The sequence below is a fragment of the Hemiscyllium ocellatum genome, chromosome 32 (assembly GCF_020745735.1).
Source record: "Hemiscyllium ocellatum isolate sHemOce1 chromosome 32, sHemOce1.pat.X.cur, whole genome shotgun sequence".
In the NCBI taxonomy this organism is placed as follows: Eukaryota; Metazoa; Chordata; class Chondrichthyes; order Orectolobiformes; family Hemiscylliidae; genus Hemiscyllium; species Hemiscyllium ocellatum.
In genome coordinates this window covers 12234544-12262057 of record NC_083432.1, presented here as the reverse complement: position 1 = coordinate 12262057, position 27514 = coordinate 12234544, and the positions used below count along the sequence as shown (strand labels likewise).

The following is a 27514-nucleotide window of genomic DNA, read 5'->3' as shown; positions in this document are numbered from 1 at the left end:
TAGGGTGACTGGTTCTTCCGAACTAAAAACCTGCTTCTCCTGCTAGGAGAAACTGAACTCCCATTTATTCTAAATTGAAACTATTGAACAATCTGTCTTAAGCCAAAACTAATAGCTTTCTACTCTGTTGTAAACTCAGCAGCATAAACCTTCCATTCATGAACAGTATTGGGGTTCTCTCCCTTTCAAGCACTTGACTGCAATAACATACTTTCTTTGAATTGATGCAATTGGATCACTGGTCCAAATGACATTACGACTTTTCTTTTAAATTGCCCCCAGAACATCTGCTATTTTGAATTTGCAGTCCCAGCATATAATTCACCCTTATTTACACAGCCACATTGCTGAGGGTGTTTAGATATTAGGTGTAGGTCATGCCTGATAAGGATTGTAGATCTCTTTCTCTAAAGGGCACTACTGAATCAGTTGGGTTTTTATGACAATTGATTGTTTTATAGTTACTATTGTTCAGCTTTCAGTACCAGATTTTATTAATTGATTTCAAATTCTGCTATGATGGATTCAACCCATGTCCCTGCACATAAACATTTACCTCTGGTTTCATTGTCAACTGACACTACCAAAAAGCTACCATCTTCCTGCAATCTGTGGAGTGCTTTTGCTTCTACATTAATTACTAGTGCAGTTTCATTTTGAAAGGAATTAGCACTGAGCATCGTTGAATATCTCATTCCATATGTTTGTTACAACCGTTCCTCCTGACATTCTCATCTCATTTCAATCTTTGGCTTTTAATTTGTGGAGTCTAATCCAGAATAGTTAAATAAATGTTTAGATCTACATGTATTTGCAATTCAAAATCACTCCCTTAAGTTGTTTTTGTTCCTGTTTTAATTTGGGGTTTGGAAGAGGTCGTGTTGGGAATTTGGAGAAAGTGTGTTTTGTTAGGGTTAGGGGCTGCTGGTTACATCATGTGTGCTTGTGTCACTTGTCCTGCTCATTTACATTCATTTATAAATATTTGTTTCAAAGCTCATAAAACTGAAAGCCTGTGGAGAGGAACATCCCTGTCTAATGTTCACCATGTTAAGACATGTTGCATTGATGCACTGAATTTCTAAACTAAGGCTTGTGTTTGAGTTGCAAACACATCATATTGGACTGTTGGCTAGATTCCATGTCCAGAGATAGTGATATAACATAATATGAGAAATATTCATTTTACATACAAATGTGATGATTTCTTATGACACTCATTTAGCTAAAATAATAACGTTTTAGATCAGTTAACATTTGAATTTTGAAATTTTGCAAGTTTGGATAATAATAATTAAACAATGTGCAAATATTTGATTATTTTTACCCAGATGCCAGAAACTAACTTATGTGCATATACACCATTCGTAGTTGTCGATCATGCTTAGAAAATGGGAATGCTAGAATGAGTTAAAATAAATCCTATTTTGTCTGTTGTTATCTGTTGTTCTTCTCTGAAAGCTGCATTTAAAAACATTACTAAAGAAACAGTCTCATGTGTTTGCAGACAGACTTCACGCTGGAAAAACTAACTGCCCTGGAAAGCAGCAAAAGTTCTGACCTGGAGAAAAAGGAGGGAAGAATTGACGATTTACTGAGGGTAAAAAATCTGTTTTTGACTAAGTCTGTGTTTTTTTAATTTAGTGAACTGCAGAGGTATATCTTAAAATCACTTTACACCCATGACAGAGTAACTGTGGTATAGTGGAGAGGAAATAAGTTGGTAAGTGATCATAACTTGATTGAATCTCCCGTTTAGTTTGAAGGTGAGAAACTTGGGTCTGAAGTTAGGGTTTAAACTTAAATAAAGACAATGAAAATGATATGAAGACAGAATTAATGAAAGTAGACTCCATCTGCAAAAGTAAACTGTATTTGCGGCCAATGCTACTGTATCGTGGAGCACCACTTCAGAGTATTGCCTAGAATTATATCAACATGAAAAGACAAGTAGATCACCTGTGTCTATTGGTCCAGTTTAATTGGCTACTTTTTCTCCTTTGGCATCTCTTGAGCCATCAAATGACCGAGCAGAAATTATCTGTCAGTAGCATTAATGTTATAATAAATTGCACAGAGTTAGTCCTGAGTCTATAACACAAGCAAATAATCCAACCTTACTCCCTGTGGAAGAGAGGTGCTGTGTTAACAGCTTGCTTCAGACTCAGTGGTTCTGTAAGACACTAAGCTACTGCTGCAGTCTGATCCTAGTTACTACAGTTGTTATGGGGGATTTTAACATTCAGGTAGACTGGGAGAATCAGGATGCTATTGGGCCTCAAGAAGCAGACTTTGTGGAGTGCCTCCGAGGTGGATTCTTAGAACAGCTGGTGCTGGACCCTACGAGGGAGAAGGCAATTCTGGATCTGGTATTGTGCAACAAATCAGAATTGATCAGGGACCTCGAAGTGAAGAAGCCATTAGGAGGTAGTGACCATAATACAATAAGCTTCAATCTGCAATTTGAAAGGAAGAGGGTACAATCGGTAATGACAATATTTCAGTTGAATATGGAGCAATGAGGGAGGAGCTGGCTAAAGTTCAATGGTGCAATACCTTAGCAGGGATGACAGTGGAGGAACAATGGCAGATATTTCTGGGTATAATGCAGAAGATGCAGGATCAGTTCATTCCAAAAAGAAAGAAAGATCCTATGAGGAGGCAGGGGTGGCTATGGCTGATGAGGGAAGTTAAGAAACATATAAAGTCAAAAGAGAAAAAGTATAATATAGCAAAGATGAGTGTGAAAACAGAGGACTGGGAAGCTTTTAAAGAACAACAGAGGATTACTAAGAAGGAGATATGCAGAGAAGAAAAATGAGGTACGAAGGTAAACTGGCCAAAAATATAAAGGAGGATAGTAAAAGCTTTTTTAGGTATGTGAAAGTGAAAAAAAATGGTTAAAACTAAAATTGGACCCTTGAAGACAGAAACAGGGGAATATATTACGGGGAACAAAGAAATGGCAGAAGAATTGAATTGATACTTCAGATCTGTGTTCTTTGGGAAAGACACAAGCAATCTCCCAGAGGTAACAGTGGCTGAAGGACCTGAACTGAAGGGAATTTATATTTGTCAGGAATTGGTGTTGGAGAGACTGTTAGGTCTGAAGGCTGATAAGTCCCCGGGACCTGATGGTCTACATGCAAGGGTACTGAAGGAGGTGGCTCTAGAAATCGTGGATGCGTTGGTGATTATTTTCCAGGGTTTGATAGATTCAGGATCAGTTCCTGTGGACTGGAGAGTGGCTAATGTTGTACCACTTTTTAAGAAAGGGGTGAGAGAGCAGGTAATTATAGACCAGTTAGTCTGACCTTAGTGGTGGGAAAGATACTGAAATTACAACACATCTGGATAGCAGTAACAGGATAGGTCAGAGTCAGCATGGATTTATGAAGGGGAAATCATGCTTGACTAATCTGCTGGAATTTTTTGAGGATGTAACTCTGAAGATGGACAAGGGAGATCCAGTGGATGTAGTGTACCTGGACTTTCAGAAAGCCTTTGATAAAGTCCCGCATAGGAGGTTAATGAGCAAAAGTAGGGCGCATGGTATTGGGGGCAAAGTACTGACTTGGATTGAAAATTGGTTGGTTGACAGGAAACAAAGAGTAGTGATAAACGGCTCCCTTTCGGAATGGCAGGCGGTGACCAGTGGTGTACCGCAGGGATCAGTGCTGGGACTGCAGCTTTTTACAATATATATTAATGATATAGAAGATTGTATTAATAGTAACATTAGCAACTTTGCTGATGATACAAAGCTGGGTGGCAGGGCGAAATGTGAGGAGGATGTTAGGAGATTACAGGGTGACCTGGACAGGTTAGGTGAGTGGACAGATGCATGGTAGATGCAGTTTAATGTGGATAAATGTATGGTTATCGACTTTGGTGGCAAGAACAGGAAGGCAGATTACTATCTAAATGGAGTCAGGTTAGGTAAAGGGACAGTACAAAAAGATCTGGGTGTTCTTGTACACCAGTCAATGAAGGCAAGCATGCAGGTACAGCAGGTAGTGAAGAAAGCTAATAGCATACTGGCCTTCATAACAAGAGGGACTGAGTATAGAAGCAAAGAGGTTCTTCTGCAGCTGTACAGGGCCCTGGTGAGACCGCAACTGGAGTATTGTGTGCATTTCTAGTCTCCAAATTTGAGGAAAGACATTCTGCTATTGAGGGAGTGCAGCGTAGGTTCACGAGGTTAATTCCTGGAATGGCAGGACAATCTTATGTTGAAAGACTGGAGCGCCTGGGCTTGTATACCCTTGAGTTTAGAAGACTGAGAGGGGATCTGATTGAGACGTATAAGATTATTAAAGGATTGGACACTCTGGAGGCAGGAAACGTGTTTCCGCTGATGGGTGAGTCCCGAACCAGAGGAGACAGCTTAAAAATAAGGGTAGGCCATTTAGGACAGAGATGAAGAGAAACTCCTTCACCCAGAGAGTGGTGGGTGTGTGGAATGCTCTGCCCCAGGAGGCAGTGGAGGCCCAGTCTCTGGATTCATTTAAGAAAGAGTTGGATAAAACTCTCAAGGATAGTGGAATCAAGGGCTATGGAGATAAGGCAGGAACAAGATACTGATTGGGGATGATCAGCCATGATCATAATGAATGGTGGTGCAGGCTCGAAGGGCAGAATGGCCTACTCCTGTACCTATTGTCTATTTTCTGCATTATCATCATGAAAGAAAATTACAGGTAATTTTTAAAGGCCACTACTTCTTATAAATAATGAAGGAAAGTGCACACAGGCCAGTGTAGGTGGTCAGAGGAAGCATATATGTTTTCTCCAGGTGGAGACTAAGGTGCTCCTCCCTTAAACTGAACATGCTGAAGATGAAATGATCCATCAGAAACTCCAGTCTCTTTGAAGTTCTTTTCTGCAGTTAACCACTCCCTACTTCTTTCTACCTTTTGAATATTTGGACAGTTACTCAAACTGATATGTCCTTGCATTTAGTCGTCATATATTTGATTATCGCTCAAGTTGAAATGTGTCAGCCTGAGTCTCAGCTTTGACTGAAATCTCCTTGGTAAACTATTGTTTTAATATGGTTGGATTAATATCAGTGTATATAGAACATAGAACAGTACAGCACAGTAGCTCATGATGTTGTGCCGAGCATTTATCTTAATCTAAGATCAACTCAACCTAACCTACACAACCCTCGATTTACTGCCATCCATGTGCCTGTCCAGCAGTCACTTAAATGTCCCTAATGTCTCTGGCTCTATTACCACCACTTGAAGTGCATTCCACGCACCCACCACTCTCTGCGTAAAGAACTTACCTCTGATATCTCCCTTATACCTTCCTCCAGTCACCTTAAACCTATGACCACTCGTAACAGCCATTTCTGCCCTGGAGAAAAATCTCTGGCTATCTACTCTATCAATGCCTCTCATTATCTTACACACCTCTATCAAGTCACCTTTCTTCCTCCTTGCCAGTGTGAAAATCCCTAGCTCACTCAACCTCTCTTCATAAGACAAGCCTTCCAATCCAGGCAGCATCCTGGTAAATCTCCTCTGCACCATCTCTAAAGCATGTACATCCTTCCTATGATGAGGCAACCAGAACTGGACACAGTATTCCATGTGTGGTCTAACCAGGGGTTTATAGAGCTTCAGCAATACCTCGTAACTCTTAAACTCAATCCCTCTGTTAATGAAATCCAAAACACCATACGCCTTATTCACAACCCTATCAACTTGTGTGACAACTTTGAGGGATCTGTGTTTGTAGACCCTAAGATTCTGCTACTCTTCCACACTGCCAAGAATCTTGTCTTTAATTGTGTATTCAACATTCAAATGCAACCTTCCAAAATAAATCACTTCATATTTATCCAGGCTGAACTCCATCTGCCACTTCTCAACCCAGCTCTGTATCCTGTTAATGTCGTGCTGTAGACTGCAACAGCCCTTGAAACTATATACAACAGTACCGACCTTTATGTCACTGGCAAACTTATTAATCCACCCTTCCACTACTTTATCCAAGTCATTTATAAAAACTACGAGGAGCAGAGGCCCAAGAACAGATCCCTGCAACCACCATTAGTCACTAACCTCCAGTCAGAATGCTTTCTATCCATTACCACTCGCTGTTGTCTTTTGGCCACCCAATTCTGGAATCAGACAGCCAAATTTCCCTGTATCCCATACCTCCTAACTTTCTGAATGAGCCTTATCAAATGCCTTACTGAAATCCATACACACCACATGCACTGCTCGCCCTTCATCAACTTGTCTTGTCACATCCTCAAAGAACTCAGTAAGGTATGTGAGGCATGACTTGCCTCTCACAAAGCCATACTAACTATCTCTAATCAAACTATGTTTTTCCAAATAGTCATAAATCCTATCTCTTGGAATCATTTCCAGTACCTTGTTTGCCACAGACATAAGACTGACTGGTCTGTAATTCCCAGGGATTTCTCTATTCCCTTTCTTGACAGAGGCATAACATTCACCTCCCTCTAATCATCTGGTACTGCTCTCATGGAGAGTGAGGTTGCAAAGATCTTCACCAGAGGCACAGCAGTCTCATTTCTAGCTTCCCGTAGTAACTTTGGATATATCTGGTCTGGCCCTGGGGCTTTATCTATCTTGATGCTTCCCAGAATTTCCAGCACATCCACTTCCTTAATATCAATTTGTTCAAACCTATTAACCTGATCCACGGTGTTCTCACTATCAACAAGGTCGCTCTCTCTAGCGATTATTGAAGCAAAAAAACTCATTTTGAGCCTACCCTACCTCTTCAGTCTCCAGGCACAAGTTCCTTCCATTATCCCTGATTGGCCCTACCCTTTCTCTAATCATGCTGTTATTCCTCACGTTAAGTGTAGGAGGTCTTTGGGTTTTCCCTAATCCTTCCCACTAAGGATTTTTCATTCCCCCTCCTAGCTCTCCTCAGTCCATTTTTGAATTCTTTCCTAGCTACCCAGTATTCCTCTAAAGCTGTGCCGTATTGTTGCTTCCTCAACCTTAAGTGAGCTTCCTTCTTCCTCTTGACGAGAAGCTCCTCTTCTCTTGTTGCCTGCTTTGGTGGGACAAAGTTATCCAACTTTCGCAACAGCCTCCACATTTGTTGTACATTTCCCGTAGAATAATTGTTCCCAATGTATACTCCACAGCTATATAATAGCAGTATGATTTTCCCTCCCCCAATTAAATATCTTCCCATACTGGCTGTTACTATCCCCCTCCAAGGCTATGGTAAAGGTGAGGCAGTTGTGGTGACTGTCGCTAAAATGCCCTCCCACTGAGATCTGACACCTGGCCTGGCTCGTTGCCAAATCCAAGATGCTGCCCCGCAAGTCGCTCTATCTACATGTTGAGTCAGGAATACTTCCTGAATATACCTGATACAATCAGCTCCATCCAGACCATCTGCACTAAGGCGGTTCCAATCAATATTGGAAAAGTTGAAGACACCCATAACAACAGTGCTGTTACATCTGCACCTTTCCAAGATCTGCTGTCCAATCTGTTCTTCCATCTTTCTATTGCTATTGGGAGGGGGTCAATAGAAAACACCCACTCCTTTCCTGTTACTGACTTCCACCCATACTGATTCAGTAGACACACCCTCCTCAACAACCTCCTTTTCTGCAGCTGTGATGCACTCTGTAACGAACAATGCTACTCGCCCTCTTATTTTACCTTCATCACTGTTCTTTTTAAAAGATCTAAACCTTGGAACATCCAACAACCATTCCTGCCCCTGTGAAATCCATGTCTCCGTTATGGTCACAACATTAGGGGCGGCACGGTGGTACAGTGGTTAGCACTGCTGCCTCACAGCGCCAGGGACCTGGGTTCAATTCCCACCTCAGGCGACTGACTGTGTGGAGTTTGCACGTTCTCCCCGTGTCTGCGTGGGTTTCCTCCGGGTGCTCCGGTTTCCTCCCACAGTCCAAAGATGTGCGGGTCAGGTGAATTGGCCATGCTAAATTGCCCATAGTGTTAGGTAGGGGGTATATGTAGGGGTATGGGTGGGTTGCGCTTCGGCGGGTCGGTGTGGACTTGTTGGGCCGAAGGGCCTGTTTCCACACTGTAAGTAATCTAAGTAATCTAATCTAATCTAATTGTAGTTCCAAGTACTGGACCATGCTCTTAAGTTCATCACTCTTATTCCTGATACCCCTTGCATTGAAACAGCCACACTTTAATCCATATGGTTGGCTCCAACTTAATTGTTCTACATTTTGGCTTGCTATGATTTGAATTGAATGCGTTTCATGCAAAAACCACTGAAATTGTCATTTTTTTTTTGGTGCTTTTCTATTGCAAAACGTTTTGAACCACAAAATCTCCCAGCTTTAATTCGGCACGTAGATCTAATAGTATTGCACTGCAAGTGGCTGCCAAAAAGAGTTCCCTATTGGAATTTTGTTCAGCATATTTTGCCAAAACATGTTTTTGTTGTTCTAGCATCCATCCTACAAGTCGCTGTGCAATGTTTTGAATGGACTTTCAGTGCTGATTTAACTTATGTGGCTGGCATTATATACCCTGCAGGCATAGAGAGAATGTGTGGGGCTATCACAGGCTTTTCAAATCCATTAATTTCCCTCATGGAGATGTGAGCTGATTCTTCAGAAATTGAGATTTGAGTTTTTTTTGAAGTACGACTGAGTAACGTCTTTGGGCGTCTGGTGACGGAAGGTTTTCGAACTTGGTGCTGCACAGAATTTCAACTTCAGTTTGTGACTATCTAGGCAGTGACCTAGTGCTACAGAACAGACTGCCCAGTAAAAAATGTTCCCCGGTAGGGGAGCTATTTGATAGCAATATTGATGAAAAACTGAAGTTGGATTTGTTCTGTGAGTCAGATAGAAGAGGGGACTAATACATTTCATTTTTATAAGCATCCAGGGGGCACCCAAACTACCAGAATGGGAATGATTTAAATAGTTTACTTTTATAGGGCTTGTTCAGTAAAGTATATTTTTTTAAACTACTTTAAAAGAAATAGTGAGAGATTAAGCTGATTTTTTTTGTGGTAATGGCAGAGAAGCAGGTTATGCAAGCATACATTTTAAAAATTTTGGTTGAACTAAGTAGTGATTTTATAGACATTTCTTAAGGATGGATTTGGATTTCTTTTTGAGTAGTAGGGGGCCTGCTTTGTGTAGACTGGATTTTCCAAAGACATTGTTTTGTTCTTCAATTCCACCAGATGGCACCAGACTCAGGAACAGCCACTAGCAAAGTGTCTCTAAAATAATGCTAGTATTATAATTTGTGTGATAGACTTTATCAAACAGAGTTGCAGTTGTTTGCATTCTGTTTGTTGAAATGATGCTGCTGTAGTTTTTGGCTTATTTGCAACAGTTTTCCATATTCATGGTTAGATTGCATATTTGAAAGCCCTAATGGTTAAAGCCTGAATCCTTGCGTTCACAATGTACACAATAGTGAACCCAGGATGAAGAGTGCACAAGATAAAGGCCATATTTTCTCATTCTATTGAAGCAAGAAGACCACGGTGGCACAGTGGTTAGCACTGCTGCCTCACAGCGCCAGAGACCCGGGTTCATTTCCTGCCTCAGGCGACTGACTGTGTGGAGTTTGCATGTTCTCCCCGTGTCTGCGTGGGTTTCCTCCGGGTGCTCCGGTTTCCTCCCGCAGTCCAAAGATGTGCAGGTCAGGTGAATTGGCCATGCTAAATTGCCCATAGTGTTAGGTAAGGGGTAAATGTAGGGGTATGGGTGGGTTGCGCTTCGGCGGGTCGGTGTGGACTTGTTCGGCCGAAGGGCCTGTTTCCACACTGTAAGTAATCTAATCTAATCAGACAAATATATAGGCTCATTGTGTAACAATGCACAATAATCCATGAACACAGCATAAATAATATAAATCATTTTAAAATAATCCAGCATCTAATTACAAAGGGTTGAGAGTTTTGTTCTTATAAGCACACAACCTTTGGATAAAATACACTGTCGTTCATTTTCTGGAGCACCAAAAAAGATGTTGCATTTCACGTAGCCAATACTGTTTCCAGTTTGCCTGTCGGTTCCATGGTTGAATTGCTTTTTGTCAGAATTAGATGGGAAGAGAAAATATTTGTGGTTTCGTGCTTCTTCCATGTTCCAAGTATTATTTCTGATCATCTTTAACTTGGGGCACATGTCTAAAGACTGGAAGTTGCATTGTCCCTACCATGAAATTAGGAGAGAAAATTACCCAAGAGTTTCACAGCTGACAGATATCCAGGAACCTTAAGCTGAAAGATGCAAGTTGTCTAGCAACAGCAACTGGGATGTCTTGTCTTGGTCAAATATTTATCAACACTTCCTGACTACACTATATTGAACGGTGTTCAAATGGACGAGGCTCTGGAAGGCTGTGGCTCTTGTGGAATAGTTTTTCAGTGAGTAGTCCATACCCGGAAGAGAGAGAGATTTATTCTTCTGGATTCTGCAATAGATTACCACAGTTAGAGGTTTGGTTAAGGGACAGGAAGCAGAGAATAGGCTTAAACATGGCATTTTCAAGTTGTCAGGCAGTGAATATTGGAGTGCTGCAAGGATCAGTGCTGGGAATTCAGCTATTTACAATTTGTATTAGTGACTTGGTCAAAGGGAACAGAGGGTAATATATCTAAGTTTACTGATAATACAAAGCTAAATGGAAAGGTAAGGAGTGGTGAGGACTGATTTGTTATAAGAATTGAAAAGCAGTGTATTCTTTAAAAGATATGAAAGTTGTAAATGTTACTTAGAGATTTGAGTGTGCCTGTACAAAGAACAGAGAAAGTAGAAGTGCAGATAGAACGAGATGGATAGCATGTTAGCTTTTATTGCAAGAGATTGGAGTACACAAATAAAGCCTTAGTATTGGTACAGGCCTTTGGTGAGATCACGTCTGGAATATTATATACCATTTTGGTTTCCATATTTAAGGAAGACATACAACAACAGGCCACTAAACAGGTTCCTGGGACGAAAGAATTGTTGTATACTTAGAGATTGTTTTCACAGGTTGCATATTCAAGGTTGGAGTGCAAAGATCTTTGGTGTCAGTAAATTTGAGAAGAGGGCAGGCAAGTGGATATGAATACAGTGGCACGGTGGTTAGCGATTTGGGCGGCACGGTGGCACAGTGGTTAGCACTGCTGCCTCACAGCACCAGAGACTTAGGTTCACTTCCCACCTCAGGCGACTGTATGTGTGGAGTTTGCACATTCTTACGGTGTCTGAATGTGTTTCCTCCGGGTGCTCTGGTTTCCTCCAGCAGTCCAAAAATGTGCAGGTTAGGTGAATTGGCCATGCTAAATTGCCCGTAGTGTTAGGTGAAGGGGCAAATTTAGGGGAATGGGTTTGGGTGGGTTGCTCTTCGGAGGGTCAGTGTGGACTTGTTAGGCCAAAGGGCCTGGTTCCACACTGTAAGTAATCTAATCTAACCAATACGTAGAACGGCCATGATCATATTGATTGGCAGGACAGGATGATGGGTTATGTGCGCTAATCCTCCTGTTTGTTGTGTTCTCATGTTTTTTTTTAAGATGATATTTTCAAGCTTTATTTATTTAATTACATAATTTGTGTTCAAGAATTGTGTGCTTGTATCAGTCTTGGTTAAGGTGAAATGGAGTCATCTTCACAGAAGTCTGGCAACAAATTATGTTGAAAATAATAACTTTTTAAATCAGGCCTCTTGTGTGTCTTGTCACTGACACTTACTCGTGCGATGATCATCTTTCTTTAGATTACATCTGTTTCTGTTGACGTTTACTATTCTGCCTGTGCCTGTTTGATGCAGAAGGTGTCTTTTAATTCACTTGTTGCTTTGTTTGGCAAACGTTGTATTGATTGTTTCATTGCCATTCCAGGAGCTCTGATTCTGTTGTGAAAAGTTGTTTGCTGCACCGTCATGTTGCCCTAGTCTGTAGTGAAACAAATAACTGCAGGAATAATTTCTCATACTGGAGGTGAACTGCAGTGGTCTTCAATCTAATACATTCCTATGTTACTAATTTTTAAATTCTAATTCTGATCTAGTCATAAATTGTCTACTTAATTATGGATGATATTGTGTTTGAGATTAGTAAAAAAGGAGATACAAGCCTGATTTTTTTTTCATGGATTTAATGGTAGAAATGCTTCATAATTATTGCTGTAAAGTAGGTTGTTTTATTCCAGATTATTTGTCCAAATTGTCATAATGTTAAGATGTATTTTCACTAAATTCCTGTTTTGTCGTATGAGTTGTATATTGAATCATTCAAATCCATGTAAAGGATTAGTTTAAACTCTCACAAGGAGATTGGTTTTTAAAAACCAAATTGAATGCAAATCAGCATTATTACAGAATCTAATTTAGACTTTTGAAAAGCAGGTGATTGCAGACAAACATCGGCTTCCATGATTTTAGTCTGACTGTTGTGCAGCGAAAGTAAGTCTCTTGAAATATCAGATTGAAGTAGCATTTTGGGGTGGGTGGGTGTCCATATCTTAGAAAGCAACAGCTCCCCATGTCATAATTCATTTTTTCTTTAAAATGACCTGAAAACTGAAGTGTGTGTCTACCAGGCAGTAAAGGGAAAATGGACCATTTCCCAACATGTTATACAGCCACGTGAGCTTGGAGACAGAAAGAAGCCTGTTGTTGTGCAGCCCAGTCCTGACGTGTCCTGTTTGTGAAATGAGCTGCCCTTTCAAATTGGAAATGAAGCTGACTTCAGTCCAAAGGGTGATTTTATTTGTGGATTCTTTTATCCTGTGAAATAAAATATACTGGAATGCAAGTAAACGTCCCTAGTGACAAAATCGAACTGGAAAGAGTCTGCATCTTTCTAGCATTTTGTTCCACAGTGCATACTCTTGCCAACCACATCAGTGTATATAGTAACTTATGGGAATGGTCTAGTCTGAAGTTGGGAAAGATGCAAGGTCAGTAACAGCTGGAGAACTGAATTTGCAAATGAATCGTGAATGGTGCGACTGTTCTAAGCACTGTGCACTCTGCCCGTGAACTCTTTGTTTGAGCTAACGTGTGATGCACTGCGTCCTGGCTGCATGCCAAAAGAAATTGAGCGTATTGGCAGTCGTAGTGCGCCCCTTCAACTCCAAATTGGAATAAAGTATGTGGCCAATATTAACACAGCAGGTGAAAATACATCCTGTTAGAACCTGAACACAAGTACAAGCTATAAATGTTATGTAAAACCGCTTGTGTTGGTTAGCTTGCCTTTAGTATTATGTTAACTGAGATAATTTGATACGCTGAGATGTATATTTTTGTGAACATGGTTTTTTTGGACTTGCTTTACTGCCCAAGCTGCTCCAAATGTTATCTGTGATTGAAATGGGGGAATAATCATATGTTTGTCAGTACCATTCAGTGAATTATTTCACCAGGAAGGTTTGCCTCATCCTGTTTTCTGTCCTAGTTAGAGTCCTACATCACAAACAGGCTCTTTGACCCAAACTGGTCCATGCTGGCCAAAATGTCTGTTCATGCTAAACCCATTTATCTGCATTTGGCCCATAGCCTTCTAATCCTTTCCTACCCATGTAATTGTCCAAATGCTTTTTAAATGTTGTTAATCTACTTGCCTCAACCACTTATGCTGGCAGCTCATCCAATATGCGTACCACCCTTTGTGTACAAAACATTGCTCCTCAGGTTCTCTTTTATTCATTCCCCTCTAACCTTAAATTGATGCCCTTAGTCTTTGATTCCCCAACTCTGGGGGAAAAAAATTGTGTGTTTACCCTAACTATACTTGTCATGATCATATATGTTTCTATAAAATCCCCTATCAATCTCCTATTCTCTAAAGAAAAAAGTCCTTGCCTAGCTTGTCTGACCTCTCCATCTATCTCAGACCCTTGAGTCCTGGCAACATCCTTGTAAATTTCTTCTGCATTCTTTCCAGTTTAATAACAACCTTCTTATAGCAAGGTGACCAAAACTGAACACAATATTCCAAATGCAGCCTCACCAATGTCTTGTACAACTCCAACATAACTACACAACTTCTATACTCCTTGCCCTGACTGATGAAGGCCAGTGTGCCAAAAGCCTTCTTCACTGCCCTGTCTACCTGTGACTCCACTTTGAGGGAACTGTGAACCTGACCTCCAAGATACCTCTATTCCACTACACTCCTTAAGGCCTACCATTCACCATAAAATTCCTACCTTGATTTGACTTTCCAAAATGCAAGACATCACAGTTATTTATATTAAACTCCATTTGCCATTTTTCAGCCCAGCTGATCAAGTACTAGCATGAACAGACATTTTGGCCATTCAAAAAAATGCACAACTTCTGTAAAACATGATTAGGAATCTCTTTAGGGGTTGTTGTCAGGAAATCTTCCATTTAAAGGCAGTTGTGATGATTTTGGAAAACTTGACATTTATCGTGGAAGTGGAGAAACATTTATTTTTAATTTAGATGTATCCTCAGTTGTTTTTACTTCTCTGGTAGTTCTAATGTTCCTCAAAGTGACATTTGGTGAATTTTATAATTGATTATCTTCACTACCATCAGAAGCAGAAAGCATTTTACAGTCTTGCTTAGTTGCACATCTTTTCAAAAAACAAGGGCAGGAAAAGAACTACTGATAATGAAAGATTGATATTTGGTGAGTCACAATGTGCACATTCCTGAGTAATGTGGAGAATACCAAACAATTTCCCAGTAAAAGCATCCTCCGAGTAAAGCTCCCCTTGCATCAGTATCTTCCTTTTCAAAACTGCATCCTTGTGTTGCAGTCTAATGACACTTTTTTCCACTTCATGAGTCATCCACAGTGACCTCCAAGTGAGATTTCCAACTCTCCACGTGCCAGCTTTTGTCTGCTTTTTGCTGAGGGCCAAGTTGGGATGGTCCAATATTTTAAACATTTGCAGGATGCTTCTAGCCAGCTTGAGCAAAGAAACCATTATCTCAGGTTAGACTGGATAAGAAGCTGCAAGGCCAGCATCTAATTCAATGCTGCATCCCAACAACTCCCTTTTGTTAATAAAGAAATTATGGTGACTTATATCCCACAAACTGCTAATGAGCTTAACTGTGTGGAAAGTTGTGAGAGTTTTTTGGTTATTAATGTGGAAACTATTTCTGTCACCTCAGTGATTCAGAACTTGTCTATGCGCAGCGTGGGATTGGAGTTTCTGATTTTATTTTCTTTTTTTAGTTAACCTACTTAAAAAGAATGGACTGTTGAAGGTATTGCAGTAACAGCCCAAACACAATATTTCAACTGCAGTACACTCTCTGTTTTTAACTTTCCCAATAGGGCATCTGTAAGCTAGGAGGGCACAATTGAAGGGCAGCAATGTTTTTATCCCCAATGACTCTTTCACCAACAAAATTAAACTTTTTTAATTACAGTGAAGTATGTTAGACGTGCTCATTATTTGTCATTAAACTTAAAAGCAGTGTTAGTATCATCAATAATGATAGAAGCTGTTGTACTTTGTTTTAAATGCATTGGTTTATTGATTTTCTTTCTTTCTCTTTCAGACGAATTGTGATTTAAGAAGACAAATAGATGAGCAACAGAAAATGCTCGAAAGATACAAAGAACGGTTAAATAAATGTGTGACGATGAGTAAAAAGCTACTAATAGAAAAGGTATTATGGACATTAATTTGAGATGCTAACCTTCAAAGGACTGATCCACTGGAAACTCTTGGTAGAATTCTTTGTGGAGCGAACTTTCATGGTTTGAAGAACATAACTTGGTTTCATGAAAATTTTTGATTGACTTTGTTTTAGCAGCATCTGCTTTCCCATCAATGTGGCTTTGAGCAAGGTCTCACTCTCTACTAGTCTCTTTTTCAAAGTCAACAAGCATTAAAATGATGGCCTGTCTGCTGTCTCACACAGATACAAAAGATCCTATGGCAGTATTTTCAAGTAGTGCAGACAGTTTGTCGATGTATCCTGGCCAATGATTATTTCTTAGCTGCCATCCATGAGAAAGAGGTTTTCAAGTCATTACCACATTGCTTTTTATGACTTCTTGCTCTTCACAAATTGATTGCCAAGCTTTTCTTAAAAGTACTCCATTGGCTTTAACACAAGTCTTTTAATTCTTGGTTTCTTGCAATGGCCCCACTGTAGTCCCTGAGGACAAGAAGGAACGAGTGGAGGCTAGTCTTGTTGTGTAAAATAGAAAGTGTTTTCAGTACCATCCTCTTGTGTATGGCTTGTCAATTCACAGAATACTCCTACTATCAACATCCTGGGGGTTATCATTGACCAGGAACTCAACTGAACTAGCTCTATAAATGCTGTAGTTACAAAAGCAGGTCAGAAGCTAGGAAATTTGTAGTAAGTCACTCAACGTCTGACTCATAGAACATAGAAGGATACAGCGCAGTACAGGCCCTTCGGCCCTCGATGTTGCACCGACCGAATCCTACCTAACCTGTACTAGCCCAATAACTTCCAAATGCCTATCCAATGCCCGCTTAAATGACCATAAAGAAGGAGAGTTCACCACTGATACGGGCAGGGCATTCCATGAACTCACAACCCGCTGTGTGAAGAATCTACCCCTAACATCTGTCCTATACCTACCACCCCTTAATTTAAAGCTATGTCCCCTAGTAACACCTGACTCCATTAGCGGTAAAAGGTTCTTAGTATCTACCCTATCTAAACCCCTAATCATCTTATACACTTCTATCAGATCTCCCCTAAACCTTCTCTTCTCCAATGAGAACAGCCCCAAGTGCCTCAGCCTTTCCTCATAAGATTTTCCTACCATTCCAGGCAACATCCTGGTAAACCTCCTCTGCACTCGTTCCAATGCCTCCACATCCTTCCTATAGTATGGCGACCAAAACTGCACACAATACTCCAGATGAGGCCTCACCAGAGTCTTATACAACTGCAACATGACCTCAGGACTCCGGAACTCAATTCCTCTGCCAATAAAGCCCAGTACACCATATGCCTTCCTCACAGCACTATTTACCTGGGTGGCAACTTTCAGAGATAAAGTCTCCTTAAAGTCTATTCAATATAGGCACAAGTCAGGAGTGTGGTGGAACATTTCCCACTTGCCTGATTGAGTGCAGCTCCAATGGCATTCAAGAAGCTTGGTATCATCCAGGTCAAAGCAGCCCACTTGACTGGCTCCACACCCATAACTATTCACTCCAGCTTCAACTGACCCCCAGTAGCAGTGGTCTGCAAGATGCACTAGAGAAATGCAGTAAAGCTGCTTCTGCAGCACCTTTCAAACCCATGACCACTGCCATCTAGGATAAGGACAGCAGATATATGGGAACACCAACATTTTATGCATCATCTTTCCAACCCACTCGTCACCCTGAAATTGGAATGTATTGCTGTTCCTTAAGTGTTACTGGGTCAAAACCCTATAACTGTCACCCTAACTGCAACATAGGTCAACCTACAACAAATGAAATGCAGAAGTTCAAGAAGGCAGCTCACCATGATATTTTCAAGGGCAACTAGGGATGATTAATAAATGCTGGCCCAGTCAGCATTGTTCACTTCCTATAAATGAATTTTTTTAGAAAGTATTTTGTTGCATTTTTTTTCATCCAGTTTAAATGATTCTTGCAGATTTTGAGCATTTTTAATCAGTCCCCGTACCATACAGGAGTGGTCTCTTGCCTTCTCCCCTAAATTCGATTGGTTGCCATCTCAAAAATCCAATAACTGGGATGAAATAATAAGAAACACTCAATAGAATTCCTATTTTAATTGCTTAGAGATTTAATGTGATTTATTATAATGTGTTTATTATATTCTACTAACAATGAATACATTTACATTTTTGTTTGGAATGCCTCCATTTTATTGGGTATGTTGATCAGCAGCTAGAACGATTGTGAATGGTATCTGTCTGGAGAGACATTTTTTTTAATGCTGTCTCATTCATGTAGTTGACTCACAATATAAGATTGACATCCATTTCCCAAGGAGACAGTCGATTTGAATGCTCAACTCAGATCATGATATTGAGGCAGAACTTCGCAAATTATTTTCTATATTCTTAAATCAGTTATTTTGTCAGATTCAATGTGGTGGCATTTTGAAAGCATGCCAAACTAATGGGATGTTGAGTGTTATTTTTCTCAGTCTACTTGCTTGTGGACTGTTGATAGTAGGTATATTGTCACTAGAACAAAACGGGACAAGATGCTGAGTGTCTGGTTCAATATTCTTTCCACTTCCCAATATTCAGTGGATTACGCAATTGACCAGTCAGTAATGTCAGTCACAGGATGTCACTATTTTGGGGAAACTTTGGAAGACAAAGGAAAGAGAAATAAGAGAATATTTAGATCAATGGATGTACAGTGGTTTTGGTTTCTTCAGCCTTTCTAGTTTTGTGATCCTAGGATGTCATTCTTTGTGACCACAGCAATTCAGTGGATGAAGAGTTAGCAATTTAATGTGTAGTTTTTTTTTAATCCATTACTTTTTTAAAAAATGTTTAGTCAAAGCAGGAAAAGCTTGCCTGTCGTGACAAAAGTATGCAGGATCGGCTGCGACTTGGGCACTTCACTACAGTGCGGCATGGAGCTTCATTCACTGAGCAATGGACAGATGGTTACGCATTTCAGAATCTTATTAAGTAAGTACTGACCACTGAGAGCTCTGACTAGCAATATATGGAAATGCAGAAATAGGGTCGGGTTCTATATTCTTTTTCCCCTTGAGTGGGGGAGCCCAAAACTAGAGGGTATAGATTTAAAGTGAGGGGGGGAAAGGTTAAAAAGAGACCTGCGGGATAACCTTTTACACACAGAACGTGGTGCGTGTATGGAATTAGCTGCCGGAATATGAATAGGAAGGACTTAGATGGAAGTGGGCTAAATGCTGGCAAATAGGACTAGGTTAGATTGAGATGTCTGGTTGGTGCATGGGTTGGACTGAAGGGTCTGTTTCCATCCTGAATTACTAAAAATGGGCACATAGTATTCGCATTAATGTTCCTGCTTCATACCCCTCACACAGCTTATCCCAACATGGTTGAGACTTTCACCTTCCCCACCTCAGCGATGTGTTTGACCACCCTTTCTTGGACCCACTTGATTTTCTTCATTAGAATAGGCTGAATGTCAGATGTAGATTAGAGTGGTGCTGGAAAAGCACTGCAGGTCAGGCAACATACTTCATCAGGCAAAAGCCCTTCATCAGGAATGAAGGCAGGGAGTCTCCAGGGTGGAGAGATAGATGGGAGGGGGGTGAGGCTGGGGAGAAGGTGGCAGAGGAGAACATCTTCAAGGTAGGCATCCTTTCCTCCTCTGTCCACAAGAATCTCAGTGAGTCTCTCACTGCAACCCCCCAGGTCATCTCCTCTGCCTGACCAGCTTTGCTTTTCCAGCACCACTCTAATCTAGACTCTGACTTCCAGCATCTGCAGTCCTCACTTTGCCCTGAAAGTCAGGCGTGCACTACAGAATATGTAGAATCTGCCTTGTAGTGATTTCCTATTGAGAGCTGAAGAATAATATTATGTTTGGTATTTTGTTCAAGTATTAAAACTCTGCAGCCAATGATGTTTCACTGGATAGATAAGACTGTGGTGAGGAGGGAAATTGAGCGATCACGTTTTTGGTATTTTGATGTATCTTGTACCGAGAGCTGAATGGTTTCCAAAAAGAAGATATGCAGTAAAATTGTACTGTCAATAACTCCTCAAAGGCATGTAAATCCTTCCATGAATAATCACCCAAGTCAGCAGAAGATGAGTAAGAAAGGCAAGATGCAGAAATACAGATATAAGAAGGAGACTTATAAAGGACGCCAGAAAATTACAATGAGTAGGGAAGAGGGTTGACTGATAAAATAAAGTAACTCACTGGGTTAGAGCAGAATGGGAATAAATAAACCTTTTTAGATGAAGGATCTAAAGGAGAAACAAACTAGCATCAATTACAGGTAGAAATTGGATTCCCATTGCCACACAATCCCACATTTTCTAGATCAGCAGCTAATAAGCTTGAACAAACTCTGGCCTGTTGCTCCCACTTTCAACTTGGTGGAAGTAATAATTGATTTGGATCTTAACTGGAAGGGCATATAAATGTTGCAGTGGGAAGAACAGGTCAGAGCCTACATAATCTGTGTCAAGTAACTCACAGCCTACTCTCGAAAGCCTGTTGATCCAAGTCGTCAGTATGATTGAATGCTCCCCCACTTGGCTTGATGAGTGCAGCTTCAATAACACTCAAGCTCAATCTCGTCTAAGTAAAAGCTGCCTGCTTGATTAGTGCTCCACATTTAAATATTCATTGCCTTTACCATTGGTACACTCCCACAGACACACGCACACTCCTACAGACACACACATTCATACATGCAACCTCTCACAGACTTAGACCCCTTTACACTCTCATACGTGCGGGCACATACACACACATATACTCTCTCTCACACTCTCTCTCTCTCTCCCCTCTCTCTCTCCTCTCTCTCTCTCTCTCAGACACTCTCAACCCCCCACTCCCCACACACACATAGTTACATTGAACTTTGTTCAGAAACTACATGAATCCATGTAAGATTCTGTTAATGTATTTTTTAGATTAGAATCAATCTAAACATTTTGGCACAGACTGCAGCACACAGGGGGCTAACACCTTTAACACATTATCTGGGTTGACACCAATACATATGAAAGAAATGAAACTAACGTGGTCATTCTAACCTGTGAGAGATTTAAACAGTCAAGGTATTTTTCAATGTATAGTTTCAGTTACATCACACTGTAAACTTTTGCTATAAATTCTGTGTCCTGCAATTGTGTGCTCCACAACCACCTGATGAAGGAGTAGCACTCTGAAAGTAGTGCTTCCAGTTAAACCTGTTGGACTATAACCTGGTGTTGTGATTTTTAAAATCTTTTTCCCACGGTAGGCTAGTCCAAAACTAGAGGGCATAGGTTTAAGGTGAGAGGGGAAATAGTTAAAAGGAATGTAAAGGGGGCAACTATTTCACACAGGTCGGTGCATATATAGAACAAGCTGCCAGAGGGAGTTGTGGAGGCTGGTACAATGACACCATTTAAAGGGTATCTGGATGGATATACGAATAGGGAGAGTTTAGTGGGATATGGAACAAATACTGGCAATGGTACAAAGTTAACTTAGGATATCTGGTCAGCATGGACGAGTTGGACCGAAGGGTCTGTTTCCGTGCTGTATAACTCTGACTCTGTAACAGCAACACCCAACCAGTTACCTGTGCCACTGAGAAGAGCAAGGGCAGCAGATTGAAGGCAACACCACCAATCATCCTGGTTTGAAACTATAACGCCATTCTTTCATTGTTGGGTCAACATCCTGGATGTTTCTTCCAAAACAAATACTGTGGATGTGTGTACACCAAGTGGACTGTAGTAGTTCAAAGGTAGCTTATCACCATTACCTTTTCAAAGGAAATTGGTTATGGATAAAAATTCTCGTCGTGCCAATCCCATCCCATAACCAGATTTTTTTAAAATCGCATTGCCCTGTAAGAATATCCATATTATTTTGTTCTTTCGTTCCATTTTAGAGTCATTGAGGTGTACAGCACGGATACAGACCTTTTGGTCCAACTTGTCCATGCCAACCATAGTCATGGAGATGTACAACATGGAAACAGACCCTTCGGTCCAACCCGTCCATGCCGACCAGATATCCCAACCCAATCTAGTCCCACCTGCCAGCACCCGGCCCATATTCCTCTGAACCCTTCCTATTCATGTACCCATCTAGATGTCTTTTAAATGTTGTAATTGTACCTGCCTCTACCACTTCCTCTGGCAGCTCATTCCATACACACACCACCCTTGCGTGAAAACATCACCCCTCACGTTCCTTTAAAATCTACCCTCTCTCACCGTATACATATTCCCTCTAGTTCTGGACTTCCCCAACCCAGGGAAAAGACCTTGTCTATTTACCCTATCCATGTCCCTCATTATTTTATAGACCTTTGTAAGATCACCTCTCAACCTCTGACCTTCCTATAGCTCAAAACTTTCAACCCTGGTAACATCCTTGTAAATCTTTTCTGAAACCTTTCAGATTTCACAATATCCTTCCTATAGGAGGAAGACAGAATTGCACACAATTTTCCAGAAGTGGCCAAACCAGTGCCCTGTACAGCAGCAACATGACTTCCCAACTCCTATACTCCACGCGCTGACCAGTAAAGGGAGTCATACCAAACGCTGCCTTCACTTTCTTATCTACCTGAGACTCCACTTTCAAGCAACTATGACCCACACTCCAAGATCTCTTTGTTCAGAAACACTCTCCAGGAACTTACAGTAATCAGTCCTGCCCTGATTTGCCTTTCTAAAATGCAGCACCTCACATTTATCTAAATTAAATCCATTTGCCACTCCTCAACCCATTGTCCTGTCTGATCAAAATCCTGTCGTACTCTGAGGTAAACTTCTACACTGTCCACTTCACCTCCAATTTTGGTGTCATTTACAAACTTATTAATTATCCCTCCCCTGTTCATATCCAAATAATTTTAGTTTAATCCCCAAAACAAAGCAAATGTTGAATTTAAGATGATTATTTATTAGCTTGTGAAGAGAACACTCCTTGATGATGTCTAGCATATTTGTGTGTGTGTCTACAAGTGCATGGAGGCGTGAAAGATGGGGGACTCAGTAGTTGAGGCTGGTTGCAGATGTACCATGTTTGGTCCATTAAAACTTGTTAACAGAGTTGAATTATTTAAGCAAATCCCGCCAAAATTTCCTTGCCAATAGTGTTCTCTCCAAGTTGCTTCTGCACCACTTTAATTTTTAACTTGTTATGCAGACAGCAGGAGCGGATAAACACCCAGCGAGAGGAGATTGAGCGACAAAGGAAGCTGTTAGCAAAACGGAAACCAGCAGCCATGTGTCAGATGCCACCTACAAATAATGAGCAAAAACAGAGGAAGAACAAAGCAAACGGAGCAGAAAACGAGACGTGAGTCAGGTTGCAAGCAAATTGATCTTAAAGTGACTATTCAGCTGTACAGTCAATTAATTGGCCCTTCTGGTCTTTTTAAAATCATCTTTCACTGTTGTTGAATTTGTCCTACTTACCTGATGGCTTTTAGAGTCTGTACTTAGTCCTGAAATCCTCCTTCTATAAATATGTCTGTTATTATAAAAGACAATAAGGAATGGATGTTAGTGACCACTGTTCCTTGGTAATGGATAAATAGTCGTAACTGGGCTGAAAACAGACCTGGTTTCTCATCTTTGCATCTCTGGTGAAAAAATGCGCAAGGAAGAAATGGCCGTCATTTTATGAGCAGCTTTCAGAGGGTCTCCAGATGTCCCATTGAACAGTTCATCAGTTGATAACAGACCTAATTGTATCTACCTTTACCTGTATTCCTGGAAAATTGGCATAAAAAATTGCATTTTGTATTGAGCCACTTTGGATGCTTGGCAACATCTGTTGGCGGAATTCTGCTTTGGAATGAAGTATTCCTGGATATTTAAGTTGTATTTGCAACAGAATAATTTGTTCACTAAAGTTGCCATAGGCAGATGCCACCTGATGAAGAATATTTACTAGAGTTCATACCTCCTATCTGTCATGCAGGTGCCTTGGGACCTTGTGGGGAAAGTTTTTTTTTACAGATTTAAGTAGTAGACTGTCCAGATGGCATGAACCCCTCAAAATTACATCAAAAATTGATGATGAAGAATGCCTAACAAAGCAGTTAGAAAATGTTAATGTCATAAATTTCATGTCATTAATTTTCTGTTACATCTTCTGTGCCGCCATCTCTGCCTGGAAAGACAAGATGGCCTTGTCATGTTGCTGTCAGCCACCAATGTTTGAAAGGTTGCTGTCCTTTCTCTTCTTTTCCTTCCCACTCCAGTAGCACCTGGTATCTTCCATTCAATTGTTCTGAATGCCTATAAATTCTTATCATATGTGATATGAATTTACATCAAATCATTTGAAATTACCAGTAGCAATTGAGCATTTTTTAGTTTTGAAATTTTATCAGAAGTCCCTGGATAATAACTCATAGTTATTGTTGAGAGAAAAATATCGATATACAGTGTTTGTAATTGAGGGTCATCATATTCTTTTCTTGGTTGATGCTATTGAACTTACAAGGTGATTTAATCTTTCTTTCTTGTCCACATACAATTCGTGGTAATTTTAAAAAGGAATGCCTTGGTTTGTTAGTGAAGATCAAAAAGTGTAATTTACACATCAAACTTGATCTAATTCGTTAAAGTTGTATTTCCATTAGGTTTATGTTTAAAAAGTAATCATATCTTTTTGAATATGGCAAGTAACAAGGAATACAGATGTGCTTTTGTGTTCACTTTCTTTATGGGGAATTGTGATATTTTCCAAATTAGTTGGGAGGAATTGTGTAGCTTTACTGAGTTTTACGTAAAAAGTAGCCATTCAATTTAGTTTTGTTACTTGAGATCAAGCCACGTTTTTTCATCTGCAATCACAGCTGCTCAAGGAACTACCTTTGGGTTTTTTTAATGTGCTGAGAGAGTGCTGCCTTGTCAAGAGGTGCTGACTTTCAGGTGGAAGGCAAACTTGCGTGCATAAAGAACCATCTACAGGCGAACCTCGATTATCCAAACGTGATGGGCAGGCACTATTTCATTTGGATAATTGGTTATTTGGCTAATTGATTTCCTCTGGAGCTCGGAGTTTTCTGTGAAGTCTGCTCTCCTTTCAAGAGATTAGGCAAAAGCACACTGTGCACCAGACCCCGACTCCCCGTCGGCCCCCAACCCCGTCTGCTCCCACCCCGCCCTCATCCGCTCCCACACCGCCCGCCTCCAACACTGCCCGCTCCCACCCCATCCTGAAACCTGTCCGCTCACGCCCCGTGCCTGCCCCCAAACCCATCCGTGCCCACCCTGCCCCCCTGCCTGCATTCAACCCCGCTGTCCCTACTCCTCTCCCAACAATGCCCACCCATTCATTCCCACCCACCATCTAAGACCTGTCCGCAGCCCCGCCCCCTTTCCTCAGCAGCCGGACTGTACTCCAACAGTAACACTGCTGCTGCCTCCAAATAGAGTGCAAAGGCGCGCACACACGCACATAGAAAAGTTTGGCAGGTTCCACCTCTATCCTGTACAAGACAATGTAGGAGAGATTAGTTGGGGAAGGGGATTTAAGGTACCCCTGTGTAGACCTCCAGGGAAAGTGTGGGTGGACAGAGAGAGAGAATGGTAGGTCAGTCATTTAGAGAGGGTGCCTGGACTGTCTCTGACTGTTCTTGGCAGCTTTTCAGTGAGCCGAGTTTGTTTTTAATCATTGCATCTTTTGCTTGCAGGTACAATCATGGTTGAAACAGATCTTTGACGTAATGTTTCTATCAGCACCTTGTGATCCCCTTTGGATAATCGAGGTTCCTCTGTACCAGTTTATTTTGAATTAGACCAAATCATGAGGCATCTCACTTCACCAAGCCTGAAGTTTGCTAAGTAAATGGTCCTGAATAGTTTTTAAACCCTGAGTGAAAATGTTTCAAGATAAAATTCTCAAGGATGTGCTGTAATCTGTGATGCCAGAATTAATCTCAGCAGAAATCTATTAATTTGTTTTTCATTTTTGCAGCTTGACTTTAGCAGAATACCACGAACAGGAAGAAATCTTCAAACTAAGATTAGGCCATTTAAAGAAGGTTTGTTAAGCTTTCAACCTGTGCCAAAGGATTATGTTCTATTCCAAACTAGGGTCCAAACGGGGGTCACTGTTTCAAAGATAGATTCAGTCTGTTTCTTTCCTCTTTCTAACAACTATGAAGAAAAATTTAAATCCAGATTAAGCTGCAATGAACAGTTCTGATTTTTATATTTGTTTATGGAGAAATCTGCCAATTTTGTTTTGTTGCTTTATGGAGTCAGGACAGGGACCTTTGGGAGAGTGTGTGTATTTTCTGTGTTTTAAGGGTTCTGTGGAATAGAAAAGTTTAAAAATCTGTGCAGTTCAACTGCTTTGTCCTGATCTCACCAAGACACCTTAAACCTAAGAACATCTAACAATAAGAGCAGTATTTTACTGGAACACCGTTCTCCTTGTATTGGCATCCTCTGGTACTTCAATCAAGTGACCACTTTCCATTGCTGAGTCTGAATGATGAATGTAGCGAGCACCGCAGTTGACCTTGCTCCTCCTCTTCCTGCTGCCACATGGGCAATCCTTTCTAGCACAGCTGGAAGAGAAATATCACTCCTGCTAACTACTTAAGTTCACTAGGTACAAAATGCATGGAACTTCCTGCTCCAATTGGCTCAGTGCTGTGGTACACCTTGGGCTGACCCAGTCTTGGTCAGACATTGTTCTGTGGGGCAGACTGGATGAACTAGCTTTTTTCTCCTCTTCCCATTGATTTTGTTTGCAAATGTGCTGTTTGCCAAGCTGCAGTCGGGACAGTTCTTCTTGTTGCTGGTACTCTAAAGAAAGTGCCTTCTATTGATGCCTTATGTAGGGGTTTTTGGTTGGATTGATTGTCCTTAACTGACTTTGGCTGAGTGTTGTGCAGCAAGTAGTTGGCGAAGTCAACATTATCTCTTTCAAATTAACTAGAAAATTTCAAAATGCAGTTATTTTAAAGTCTGTTTATTGCTTCATTTGAGTTTTGTTGCTGTGTTCAGTGCTACATGTATTGTTCTGTCTGCATTGGGCATAGTTTATTTGGATTGTGATCTTTCCTTCTTAAACTTTATTTTTCCTTGCGTTAGGAGGAGGCAGAGATACAAGCAGAACTAGAGCGGTTGGAACGAGTACGCAATTTACACATAAGGGAACTGAAGAGGATACACAATGAAGATAATTCACAGTAAGTTATCACTGTCTCTCAAATATGTACTTTATGATGTGAAGATGACAGTGTTGAACTGGGGTGGACAAGGTCAGAAGTCATCTGACGAAAGAGCAGCAGTCCAAAAGCTTGTGATTTTAAATAAATCTGTTGGTGTTATGTGACTTCTGACTATATCTTGTGGAGAGAGGGAAGTACCTTTCTCACATTTCACTGTTGGCTTGGTCTCAAGTCTTGAGGCTGCAGTATATATGGAACAACTGAGAGAAGTTTACTCATTTTAGTTTTTTTAAAAATCCATTTCAATCCCCCTTGAACCTTAAAAAAAAAGTTCACTTTTAATTAAAACAATACCTAAAACACTACCTAAAACCTGATCTGAATGCCCATTTGTTTAATTTGATTTATTCTTGGGTGTGGGCACTCCAAGATCAGCATTTATTGCCATCACTGGTTGTCTATAATTGACATTGGTGAGCCTCTAGAGTCACTGAAATGAAGGAACTCCCACAGTGTTAATAATAGCAAGGTAACCAAGGAATGGTTTCTGAATCTTTGGACAATGGGACTGGTTTTCAGGAAGGTAGGTTGCACCTAAACAGAGGTTAGAACCAATGAAGACGCTTTTAGAGACAATTCAACACGCTAGTCAAGGCTTTGAAAACTAGGCTCAACTATTGTAAAGGGGAAATAAGGAGCAGAAAGGTTTTACAACAACATGGAAGCCCTAGAAT

At 40.8% G+C, this 27514-nt stretch overlaps 1 protein-coding gene across 1 annotated transcript in view; it reads left to right on the top strand.

Annotated features, from left to right (window-relative positions):
* Positions 1-27514, top strand: part of tlk2 (tousled-like kinase 2) — a 218499-nt gene that overhangs the window by 102442 nt on the left and 88543 nt on the right. The window contains exons 8-13 of the mRNA XM_060849077.1: positions 1508-1600; positions 15498-15608; positions 18458-18594; positions 22787-22939; positions 25574-25640; positions 26701-26798. Of these exons, the coding sequence (XP_060705060.1) occupies positions 1508-1600; positions 15498-15608; positions 18458-18594; positions 22787-22939; positions 25574-25640; positions 26701-26798 (659 nt within the window). The remainder of the gene's footprint in view (positions 1-1507; positions 1601-15497; positions 15609-18457; positions 18595-22786; positions 22940-25573; positions 25641-26700; positions 26799-27514) is intronic.